Source organism: Pseudonaja textilis, chromosome 1 (assembly GCF_049901715.1).
Source record: "Pseudonaja textilis isolate UNSWEBS1 chromosome 1, rPseTex1.2, whole genome shotgun sequence".
NCBI classification, from domain to species: Eukaryota; Metazoa; Chordata; class Lepidosauria; order Squamata; family Elapidae; genus Pseudonaja; species Pseudonaja textilis.
In genome coordinates this window covers 159,840,092-159,852,807 of record NC_141990.1, presented here as the reverse complement: position 1 = coordinate 159,852,807, position 12,716 = coordinate 159,840,092, and the positions used below count along the sequence as shown (strand labels likewise).

At 33.1% G+C, this 12,716-nt stretch overlaps 1 protein-coding gene across 32 annotated transcripts in view; it reads left to right on the top strand.

The window, feature by feature from the left end:
- Positions 1–12,716, top strand: part of PCBP3 (poly(rC) binding protein 3) — a 60,162-nt gene that overhangs the window by 6,082 nt on the left and 41,364 nt on the right. For 13 of the 32 annotated variants that reach the window (XM_087919502.1, XM_087919516.1, XM_087919527.1 and 10 more), the window contains exons 2-4: positions 7,160–7,310; positions 9,473–9,496; positions 11,774–11,806. In XM_087919502.1, coding sequence (XP_087775628.1) covers positions 7,242–7,310; positions 9,473–9,496; positions 11,774–11,806 — 126 coding nt within the window. In that variant the 5' untranslated portion in view covers positions 7,160–7,241. Of the gene's footprint in view, positions 1–403; positions 461–6,481; positions 6,639–7,159; positions 7,311–9,472; positions 9,497–11,771; positions 11,807–12,716 lie in introns of those variants that run through there. The other 19 variants (XM_087919503.1, XM_087919509.1, XM_087919525.1 and 16 more) reach the window with 14 other exon arrangements.

Below are 12,716 nucleotides of genomic sequence, written 5' to 3'. Positions count from 1 at the left end.
TGTCAAAACATCGAATACATAGAGAGGCTTGACCCAGGAGTATTCCTTTCAAAACAAATCACCGTGTATTCAAAATCAAGTTCCCCAATTCTGGATGAAAGTACTGTATACAGATTAAACAAGATTCCATTATGAGAGTTTAGGAACTCTTGGATCCAAAATAGATTATAGAACTTGTTTGGGTGAACCTCTGATTTCATATCAAAACTTCATGAATAGATATAATTGAGGTTAGTGTCATGACTCGGTAAGATACAAAGTGAAAAATGTCTGCACTTGTCTGCTTGAAAATCCTGAGATCTGTGGTTAAATCTTTAGCATTATTTTACAAAGAATAAGTACAATATTAAGATGATTACAGCTCTTGCATTACTATTATTATAACTCTTTCTGTTTTTCTAAGTTTACTGCTTTATGCTGTCTTGCAAAGGCAACAATAATAAATGAAAACAAATACAAGGTGTGTATTTTCCATTTTTCCCTCTTTCGCCCTTTTCTAGAAATCAGGGCTGCTTGGAAACAGATTGATGAATGCTTGACATGCTAGAGGATAGCTTTTAGATGTTTGTTTTAGTGGGACTCTATCTTCCTTTTGCCTTGTCTAACTTTTTGGTAATGACTTGCATAGTACTATAAATATTCCTCTTCCTAGAGAGAGGAACTGCCTTGATTTGGCCCCTTCCCCTTAACATTGGCTTGTAAGAGAGACAAGTCTTTATAGGGCACAACAATAGCAATAATGGTAATGATAATTTTAAAATAACAAGAAACATTAAATAGTGTAACATTGCTTATTAGTCACAGAACCCTTGAGGCCATACCAACCTGTTCTCCTTTTGAGGAACTGAAACAAAAGCATTACTTTTACTTAAAAATCAACAAGAAAAAGGAATTTACACAAACACTGGTAACAGGATGGAATAAGGCATTTAGTGTTCATAAAAACATAACGCAGCTCAAACTTCAGTCTCCCATAATGTGCAATGGATGGTCAGGCACAGAATCTGTTGGGAAGGATATGAGACTCAAATAGCTTGAGATGATATATGTAAATGGAGTTAGCGCAAAAACTTCTTTTACAAAAGGCAAATTTGTAACTAAACCCTAATCTTACATAGAAGGCATCCTTCAGTTTTAGGATACTACTTAGCTTCTCTCTTAATTAAGATATGTACTACGTTTAGTTAAAAACAGGTATCAGAATAAATCTTGAATTGTAAGCTGATAAATGGGTTCAGAATGCCTGGTTCCTGGCCTGACACCTCATCTCCCTTCTAGCCCATAGAATGGGGAAAAAACCCAAATCTCACAGAACAGACATTCTGCTGATAATTGGCTCAGTAGGATTGCAGTACTGCTCAGACAAATACACCCACCCACCCCACACACGTGTGTGTGTATTCTAATAAAATATTTTGCACTTTGATGCTGAAATTTTGCACAAAAAGCAATATTTTTAAAACAACATTTTTCCATTACAACAAACAACAGCAATTTTTATTTGCAATTTAAAAAATGAATAATACAATATTTTTTTCAATTGGAGGGATTGCAATAGTCATCTACTGAATTTCTGCTGAAGAAACGCCCACCCATTTTATTTTCTTGCTTTGGAATGAGATAAGAAGTTTGGAAGGAGGCTGCCCTTTTTAAATATAAAATTCAGAACCAAACTAGGTTTGATGGACTAACAATTCTACTTGCTTCTTTTTTAGCCCTACAAAGAAGCCCTTTCTGAGGGCTTGAGAGACCATTCTTATACAACATGTCGTAATTAAAATGCATCAGAATAAGACCCTAATTTTGAAATGACATCTTCAGAATATACCTAGAGCAGATCAAAAAATCTTTCCAACATTTTCCAAATGCCAACTCTTTTGAATATTTATAGTGATAAGCTCCTTCAGATAACTGGAACCATTTAGTTTGGAACCTGGAATATGCCAATAGTCCTGCTCAACTTGGAATGATAGCACCTGGCTTCCACTCAATGCTAAATTAGAAGATTTAGAAATCTAAACTTTATCTCTCCTATTGACTGTCATCAGAAATTCCCAAGTGTTTTACAATTCTTCTTTTGCTTTTAGTCAGATTAGATGAAATTTGCAGCCCTAGAGGAGTACAGAGATAGATACCAATATCTAGATCCAACTCACTTCCATTTGGGCTAATATAGAATGAAAATAAAACAAAGAAAGCACAGTTTATGTATAGCCTGTTTCTGGATAATGAGACTACACCTAGCATGCTGCCATGAGTTTCATTTGGTGGTGAACATATGTGGAACATTTTGAAAAGCATAAATCAAAAGTTTTTTTTAATTTGAATGATAACACTTGTGAAGGTCTTAACTTTTGGAAGAAATTTGAATGACTGCTTTTCCAAAATGGATATGATAATTCTTCCCTATGGTATAAGACCAGTAGATCATTATGAGCAATTATTGAAGCACAAACTACATTTTGCCCCCTTGTTATTTAATCGTTATATTAATTTGCACAGCAAAGTCTTATCAAATATCCTCCCTGCTGCCCAGTTTGCCTAAGAACCTGTTCCCTGAAGGTTGATATACACATGATTTAGTACCTCATAACATTTTTTTAAATAAGGAAAGTCTCGCAAACAATCAGTATTAATGAAGAACTGTTCACCATCAAAAAATGAAACATACAAATTAATAGAATATTAAATATCCTTTACATTAAATCTAGACACATAATCTATATTATGAATCTGAGAATAGAATACAGGTCATGGCATGTTGCTGTAGGAAAAGGAATTTAATGTCTGATTCAATTCACCTCATTAATATATATTGTCAATATGAAGATATGAAAAACAATTGCAAATTTGTTGAGGCAATTTAAATTCAGAAGAGGTAGATGTTGATCATCCATTTTGACAATTATTAAAAAAAAACTCCCACAATTGATATTTCTTTTTTAACGATCAATGTAGAGTTTCCTCTGATCAAAGCTGAAACTGCTCTTGCATATTTATAGTTACCATTTTCATACAAAATTCTCACATGAGCTTTTGATAAAGGTTAAGGAGACTATGAGTCTCTTGCAAAAAGAGCAATTTAATTTTTGATTGATCTTCATATTTTTCACAGTACTTGTCTACCTATAGTTTGAAACTTCAAGGTTACAAAGGTGGCTGTCATTGAATATTATCAATTTTTTTAAAAATGAGCAAGAAGAAAGAAAAATAAATTCATTCATGTTCTTAGCAAAATATCAGTTCCCCCCTTCCCCAACAAATGAGAATAATGGGATAAGAAAACTTAAATATAGTTAAAAATAAAATCTAAGCATTCTGATGAGCAGTCAAAGATTCAGCAGTACATATTTAATGCTCCCTATGCATAATATTTGGATAATTATTAATGTACGTACTACATGAATCAATGGGAAGAATAAGAAAAAAGAAATTTCTGATTAATTAATTAAAGTTTATATTTATTTATAAAGTTTATATTTAAATTTATAACTCAAGTGAGGGCACCTTTAGAACAAAAGCAATACAGAAAGTCCTTGATTTATAAGCATTTGTTTAGCAACCATTCAAAGTTATGATGGTGCTGAAAATGTAACTTACAAAAGTTCTCACATATATGATTTGCAACATCCCCTGGTCATGGAATCAAAATTTGCGTGCTTGGTAACTGGTACATGAAATTGGGCACAGCTCACTTAACAACTGTCTCACTTAGCAACATAAGATCCTCTCAGTTATGGCTGTATGTTGAGAGCAAAGGGATGGGGAAGAAATGGGGAGAAAGAAAATAAAGTGTTATTACAATAGAAATTGTAGTAATCTTTTTATGTGGCCAAAAGCATTCAGCTGCCACAAGCAATTATTTATTTAGGAACCAGATATAAAAAGGTTCAGCAGTCTGAATACAAATATGGCAGAATAAGCCATAATAACATGATTTTTTAAAAATCTTAGTTTCCTCAAGAGAATCTGAAAGAGATAGATTATTGTTCATCTTCCACCTGATTATGAAATATTTTGTTGGATAGATGCAGAACAAAAATAGATGGAACCTTAATGAGCTACTGAAGATTGTTTTCTCAAGCAATGCTATTTTAAACCACTTTCTACATTTTGAACTTCCTTGGTATATTAAGGAGTGACTCTTTTGAATATTTTTATTTTTTTTATTGCAATAAAGCACAAACAGGCTTTTTTTTACTGAAAGTAAACTGACATTTCTCAAATAAAGCCCAAGGAAATTCTCAGTGAATGCCTGAAACAACTTACCAATATGAAAATGAGAATGTAGAACTTCATGAGATATATTAAATCTAATGATAATATTCAGGTAAAGACTATCGTTTCTTTGTTAAAGTATCCTCAAGTATCACTGTTGGTCTTTTGCCTCTACTGCCATAATTCCAACTATACATAAATTACTCACAGAAGAATAAAATTCCAGGGAATTTCAAGTAAAAGTTAATCAGGTAAAAATTATAGACAAACTAACTGACTTCTCATGATGCTCCAGCTGAGATGTCCTTTTCATAGCCACATTCAGTTTGATTTAATTTATAATTACGGACCCTTTCTGAAAAAAATCAAAATATAAAATAGTCATCATAGAATAGAATACTTTATTGGCCAAGTATGATTGGACACATAAGGAATTTGTCTTGGTGTAATACTCTCAGTATACATAAAAGAAAAGATACATTCATCAAGAGTCGAGAATCATAAGGTACAACACTTAATAATAGTCATAGGGTACAATAAGCAATCAAATCATACTAGGAAACAGTCAATATAAATCGTAAGGATACAAGCAACAAAGTTACAATCCTACAGTCACAAGTGGGAGGGGATGGGTGATAAGGAGTGATGAGAAGATTAGCAGTAATAGTAGTGCAGACTTTGTAATAGTTGAACAGTGTTGAGGGAATTATTTGTTTAGCAGACTGATGGCGTTCAAGGAAAAACTGTTCTTGTGTCTAGTTGTTCTGATGTGCAGTGCTCTATAGCATCGTTTTGAGGGAAGGAGTTGAAACAGTTTATGTCCGGGATGTGAGGGGTCTGTAAATATTTTCACAGCCCTCTTTTTGACTCATGCAGTATACAGGTCCTTGATTAGGTTGGTAGTAATTGTTTTTTCTGCTGTTTTTTTCAGTTCCCTTAGTTGCCATTAAATATAAAAATATCACAGAAGGCGATGAAAAAGACTGATACATATCCAACTATGATGTCATCTTAATTAAAAATGTACTTTATCCCCATAAACGAAACATATTAGACAGGACAAGTATATGTCTTTATCTTTTATCAGAACATCCTTTGAAGTAGAATGTCCAAGTTTTGTTCTGTTGTCTACATTAATAAACAGCTAACTGGTTTAGTACATGTTCAAATTTTTCAGCACAGGTTATCTTTGACTTCAAACTGTAATTGAACTAGGAATTTGGCAGTCATTAAGTGGATCATCATATGACTTTGTTCAATTTTATGACCTTTTTTACAGCAGTTGTTAAGCAAACGCCACAGTATAGCCCTGGCAGCCAATGGGTATTTTTGCCAGAAATCAGAAGTAAATGCCAGTTTCTTGAAAAAAAAATCATAAATTGAGGTCACATGATTGTCTGACACTGAAAACTGCTATAAATGTGGGTCAGTTGCCAGGCACATAAATGAGATTACATATCCCGGAGGCGTGTGTGTGTGTGTTAGTGGTAGAACTTTGAAACTGAGTCATAAATAGCTGTGAGGAGATTCATCTTAATTTTGCTAGGTGATTGGTGGTAAACCTAGGATTATCTCTATTAGTAGGATTTTAAAGGTATAATATAGATGTCAATATATCTATACAAATTATATACAAAACATGTATTCAAGAAGTGTGAATTTAGAATATTCCTTGCTCTTGTTTTCTTGACAGTGTTTGAACTTTCTGTAGTGGTCTAATTAACTGAAATAAACAAACAGAAATTAAGAAGACTATAATTTAAAGAGGGATGGAAAATAACTAAACTACATTTGATTATATAAATCTTATCCCAGTATTTCCCAGCATATGCATCCAGTAGTCAGACCTTCAGGCTCTTCTAATAAAAGTCTAATAATCCATTTCATGATTTCTTTAAAATTAAGTACATGATAATGTAATATACAAAGAATAAAATCTCTGTATAAGCTAGAAAATGTAAATAACTAACCAACACTTTCTAAAATGGCTTTCAACCTATTTTCTATATATGTATCTATATCTATATATGTATCGATGTAGCTCCTATGTCCATTAATGTTCTGACAAAAATGCTTATATTTCACCAGCACAATGAAAAAAGGCTAATGTAGCTCTCCTGCATGCTGAAGCATAAAGCGTGTATAATTTAATAGCAATGATAAATCTTAAAGCCGGGAGCATTTGGCTAACACATGACCCACTTTTTCAATCAATTGGAAATATTTACATAACAGCTTGATTTTCATCCTTTATATTTTCCAGACAGACAAAAGGGCTGCTATAGTCCATGTGGACATTTCCCAGAATTGGGGTGTCTTTCTTCAAAATAAATTCCACTACCAAAGACTGATAATCCTAGTGGTTAAGAGAGCAGACTAGAAAACAGAAGATGGAGTTCTAGTCCTGCCTTGAAAGGCAAGTGAGTGACTTTGGGCCAATTTCTCCTTCTCTCTCAGCCCAACCCACCTCACAGGGTTATTGTTGAAGGGAAAACAAGAGGAGGAAGGAGTATTAGATATGTTCATCAACATGAGTTATTGATAAAAATAATCAAGGTGGATTTTAAAAAATCTTTTAAAAATTGCAATTAAAAACATCTGAGGCAAGGAACAGTTAGAATCACAACTCTTGCATAATACAAAATGCTTTCACGTATGAGAAATTGAGTAATGATGGCGGGTGATCTATAGTATATATGTAGTATGTATGTATCAAAAATGGAAGGCCCAAGTGGCCTTTATGGCGAGGAGGGTTTATTGATACACTGAATAAAGAGAGCCTAAGTGAGGTTCACATACTGACAACATTTTATTGAGATTGCTGAATAAAAATTTATCCTCATCCTTAGATCTGAAGCTGCAGCTAATGTGCTGAGTGGCAATAAATATTTATTTTATTTATTTGTTTATCCTACAAAAGGAGCTTCTGTTTTTTCACTAGCAGGTGATCTCCTGTGTGGATACATCTTTATTTCTTTGAGTCTCCAAACTATCAACACCATCACAATATTCCAAGACAAAATATGGAATCTAAAGTCTCTGAAGGAGGTCTGAATGTGACTCTCACCATCAGATTATTGATGCATGGAAAGGTGAGCAGTACTGAAGTGTTTTCATGTCATCACTTCTAATTCAAGCATAGTAATGAAGGCTGACTTTGTTTATATCTAAATCCAAAAACTGTGCATGTATGCCATACTTTTATTCCCTGAAAAACACATGTAATGCATGATTCCTAAATGGAACATCCTTTTATTGGGAAGCAAATATTACAGATATGGTTCTAGAACCCTCAAATTGTATCTTATGGGAAATGCACAGAATGTAAATTGGATTGATCCCAATTTGATGTTTCAGGTAACATTTTCCTTTATTCTTGACTGATTTAGATTTCTGCAGGTGAAATTCTTAATTTTTATACTATACTGTTTGGCTCACGTAACTATCTACTCATATCAGTATTCCTTATAATGTGCATAGGTTTATAATAACTGTCATTTGGGACAAATTATTAGTAGTCTTCACCAGTGATGATGTCCAGATTATATCCACTTTGGACACAGAAAGTGAGGAGAAGCATTATAGTGTTTGAATACTATTTGTACTAAAATCAGTAATACAGTAGTGAAATAAGATGAAATAAGTAATAAATCAAGTACAAACAGTTAGCGCTAACTGCTTACAAAAATGTTGGCTAGATCATATATAAGTGCAACAAATTGATTATGAATGTTTATATTCTCTCTTGTTTTCTCAAAACCTCTTGTTCTCAAATGTTACAAAGACTATTTCCCTGAGTATAAACTGATGTCCCTGTCTTTGAAGTCCTAAATTTCAAGGGTAATTTCATTTAGCCTTGTGTAAGGCTTTAAAGATCTGGTTCTTCTTCACTGCATTTGGACTGGGAGGCTGAGCAAATTCTGCCAGCCAATTGTTTAAATTGGGTTTTTTCCCTGTAAATGCCATGATTTGTGGAATCTCAAACATTTTTAATTGGATTTGTTTATTAATTTATTCAATTTCTATGGCTGCCTACCCCAAATAAGTGGTTCTGGTTGGCAAAGAAATTGTTGTTCTGGATTGTTTGGGTTAGGCACTGTACGCTACCCAGAATCACTGCCATGAGTTAAAAAAATAATGAAGCAATTATTTGAAAAAGCAAGCATGAGTTTGATACTTCTTGCAGGAATTTCTCCAAGTACAGGAGATGGAGATATGCAGCCACCTCTCTCCAGTTGTGCATAAAGACACTAGACAAAAGGAATAGCACCACTACTTTGTTCCTGGAAGTTCTTTTGTTTTTCCCGCTCCAGGCAGACAAGCAAGATTTCTGAATACAGTAACATTAAGCAAGAGATAAAGCATCAACGTATCTTTTTGATAGACAGCCAACACATCTGAGTTATTTTGTATCGATACTGCTCTAATCATCATTCATCAATGTAGATAAGCCTTTCTATTAAATAGGAAGCTCAGGGGAAATGAGACTTGATGCTAATGCCATACGTTAGGAGAACTAAACTAAGTGTCCATGAACCTCAGATTGCCAAATTGTGATACAGTGGGTTCACTAACATTCCTGTTTACCACAAACCTGTTCATGCATTATATTTTGCTGTAAATATGGGACCCAGCTTGATAAATTTTGGACAAGGTTGTGGTTAGGGTAGTTATTTTGGCATGGCTATTCAATGTTTTTTTAATGTTTGGCTTGAATGGGGAGGGAGAAAGCTACATGGTAAAATTCTTCTTTTTCTTATCTCCTAACAAGGTACAAATATGTAAACCTAGTTGTAGTAGAGGTGGAGAGGGAATGTCTCATGAAAGGAAAAAAAACCCTCTAGTGATTTAAGTAACTAACATATATCTTTGTTAATTGATATCAAAGGATGGCAGAGATTCTCCTTTAGTATCCAATGCATTTTTCATTTTAGGTTTTACCTAGACAACATTAATATACAGTAATAACTTTTCAATTAATTACAAATATGGCTATACAGTCACAACAGCAAGAACTAGAAGTCCAAGAGAGGCTATCAGGGCAGGGGAACATCTGCTGTCCTAAAATCTTTGGAACTCCACAAATATGGCTCTTTTCTTCATTGTTTTATATTCTTGCTAATAAAGAAATTATTTATTTGACACTTATGCAATTGTGATTAGAAATTAATAAACACAATGAGCAAAATAAATAAGATTTACTGATAATTAAAGCTTTTACTTTCTTACTTTGTTGCCATTTTCTTTCCAACAGGAAGTTGGAAGCATCATTGGGAAGGTAATGTGATATCCTCTACATTTGAATGCTCATACATGTTCTTTGTGGGTAGAGCTATGTGGGAGGTGACCAGCAAGGGGCTCAAGATTTTGTTTTCTCTCTGTCTTCTTTCCTAGCTAGTTCTTGAGAGAATAAGAGCCGTATATAATTAGAGCATGAGAGTCATAATTGGTAAAATAGAAGCCTATGCACCCAGCCATCTCCCTTTTCCCTAAATGTAAACTGCTTTCTCCACTGAGCTATTTGCCAATCTGGTTTCTTATTAAAAGCAGAAGGCAGCAGAGACTGATCAAGCAACATCTGCATTCACTTAGATGGGATGTGGGAGGAAAATGCAGATATTCAATAGGAGTTTATGAAATTCTGAGAACATATCTATAATAAACAAAGGGTCAATAATTGGAGAAAAGCCTGGAACAATGTGAATAATTGCATATAGGAAATTGATTTGAAAGTGTTTTGAGGAAATAAGTTTCCTAATATCAAACAACTCACTCTCCAAGAAAACTAAATAGCTATGTCCATGGAATCAGACTCAATCGAATATAATATTTACACCAGTTAAATATTCACACCAATTAACCAATGTATGAAAATACTTCTGTTGGTCAATTTCCTTTGATATAAGTCAGATTTTGTTTCTATCAATCTGAAGGATCCCTGAACAAAATATAATCAATATTTATTTTCATTGAAAATAAAAATCTTTCTATTTCACATCAAATGTAATGGAATTCTGAGATGGAGCTAATCTAATAAAGCTAATATCCTGTTACTGTCAAACAAAAAACATATAAATAGTCATTATGAAGCTATCAGGCAAATAAGAATTATATATTTATTTATCTTAACAATGAAATGGCCTTCAAATATTCATACACTGATTTATTACTAATACACCAAAGGAGACCATATAGTTGGAGAAAGAGAAAGAGAAAGAGAAAGAGAAAGAGAGAGATTTTACTAAAGGTTGTTATTTCAGGAAAATTTTATATACATATTTCCACATTAAAGCAAAAGCATCTGGGTCCACAATAAATCAGATAAAATTGATGCTTATTTTTCTCTGAACTAAAACCTACTTTGTATGGCTCCAATCATCACTAACTGAATAATATACAAAAACTATAGAAAATATAGTAATAAAAAACGACAATATAAGCAGTAAAATATGGATGGCTGATAATCAAAAATTCTAGAATAACCAGGAAATCTAAAATATCATTTGGCTAATATACTGCAATACACAATTAACAACTTAAGCGTACTCGAAGATATTTCGTACTCAATTTCTAATCAAAATATGTCTCTTTTGAATTGTAAAAGTATTTGTTTAACACAAGTTAAATCAATAATAGAAAAGAAATACATTGAAAGAATACTGTAAATAATCTGTACACTGTATATCAAACTGAAATAATAACTCTAAACTTTTGTGAGACAATTCCATTTACAGAATTGTATTCTAGAAATAGTTTTCAAATACGATTGAAATGTACATAAGGTTTACTTTTTAGATATAAAATTTTTCAAAATGTCAAAGAATATTCCCACAATTTAATTCTTCCACAGAGGAATTGGAGATTTATTTTCCAATTAAAAGCATATAATGCAACCATTACCATGTATAATGCCAATTCTATGTATTTCGAAGGAAAGTGTGGTTTGGTGAAGTCTTAAATTTTTTTCATGAAACAGAATTATGACTTTAAAGATTTGTTCCATTCTACAATGAATTAATTTCCAATGTTCTTGACCTTTGCAACATTGCTACTGTGAATGGGAAAAAAACACCAAGTTGTTCATTGCATTTCCAGCATTTTGGAGAAAAAAAGATACTCATTTTACCAATCATGGCTATAATGATAAAATCAGTCATTAAAATATTTTAAATTAATTCTCTCTAAAAATGAAGTTCAGGGTGAAAAGTTCCATTTTCATCTAAATGCCCACTATTCTATTTCTATAATTGTATACAAGTTTTACATTCCTTTAATCATACCAATCTTGAATTGTTCAGATTCCAAATCATATTTCATAATTGATTATAAATTGTGCATATTCAGTATTATGAGTTCCAAGATTTTCAAATTCACTCTAATTTCTCAATGCTCTACCTTGCTTCCATAATACAACTTTATTGATTGGCAGTGGTTATCAGTATTACACAGATACCATACAAAAAGTAACAATCTGTATATTCTGTGTTGCAAGAAGAGTAATGATATTTTAGTCAGTTTGTTCTAACAACTGTTTCTTTTCTTCTTCTTGTTACAGAAAGGAGAAACAGTAAAAAAGATGCGTGAGGAGGTGAGCATCATTACCTTGAGAAGGCTTGAAATTTGTTGACCAATGGGTTGGTTTGTTTTTCTTCATGCAGTCACACTTTTTAGTGTTGAAAGCAGATTAGCTTCCCTATGGCAAAAGTACAGATGACCATTTTGAACCATCAGAGAAAACCTGGATCCTGCTCTGTAATTTTTCCTACATAGATATCAAGAAGCTTGTTAAACCCGCCCAAGCTATTCTGAATTTCTAAATGCCTGAACAGAGTTATTTTCATAGGTCAAAAGAAGTTGTAATCCAATACTAATTATACATTGTTGTTTGACTGCAACTTGAGTTAGAACCTGTGTGGTTTATGTTTGATTATAGTTATCATATATTTTGAGTGTCTGGTTTGTTCTAAACGCCATTCTAAACATTCCCATATAAAAATAACTGATAATCCACAACCAATATAAAATATGAAATCTATACATTTTCTAAGAATCTGCTGTATATAAAAGGTCTTCTAGGCCAACCACCTGCCCAGTAGAGGATCTTAAAACCAAATGCATAGGTATAGATTTTCTTAAAATCTTAAAACCAGATCCTAAAAATCAAATGGACAGGTATAGAATGGGACGTAGTAACTGTGAGAAGAATCTAGGTGCCCTAGTTGCTCATCGCTTAAGTATGAGCCAGCAGTGTGCTGCAGCTGCCAAAAAGCCAATGCAGTTCTAGGCAACATCAACAGAGGGATAGTCACAAGAAGTGAAAGTACCATTTGATGCTGCACAGGTAAGATAACACTTTGAATACAGCATCCAGTTCTGTTCACCGCAATACAAAAAAAGATGCTGAGCTCTTAGAAAAACTGCAGAGAAGAGCAACAAAGATGATAAGAGTTCGGTGGAGGTTAAATTATACAACAAACAACTAAGGGAACTAGGAATGT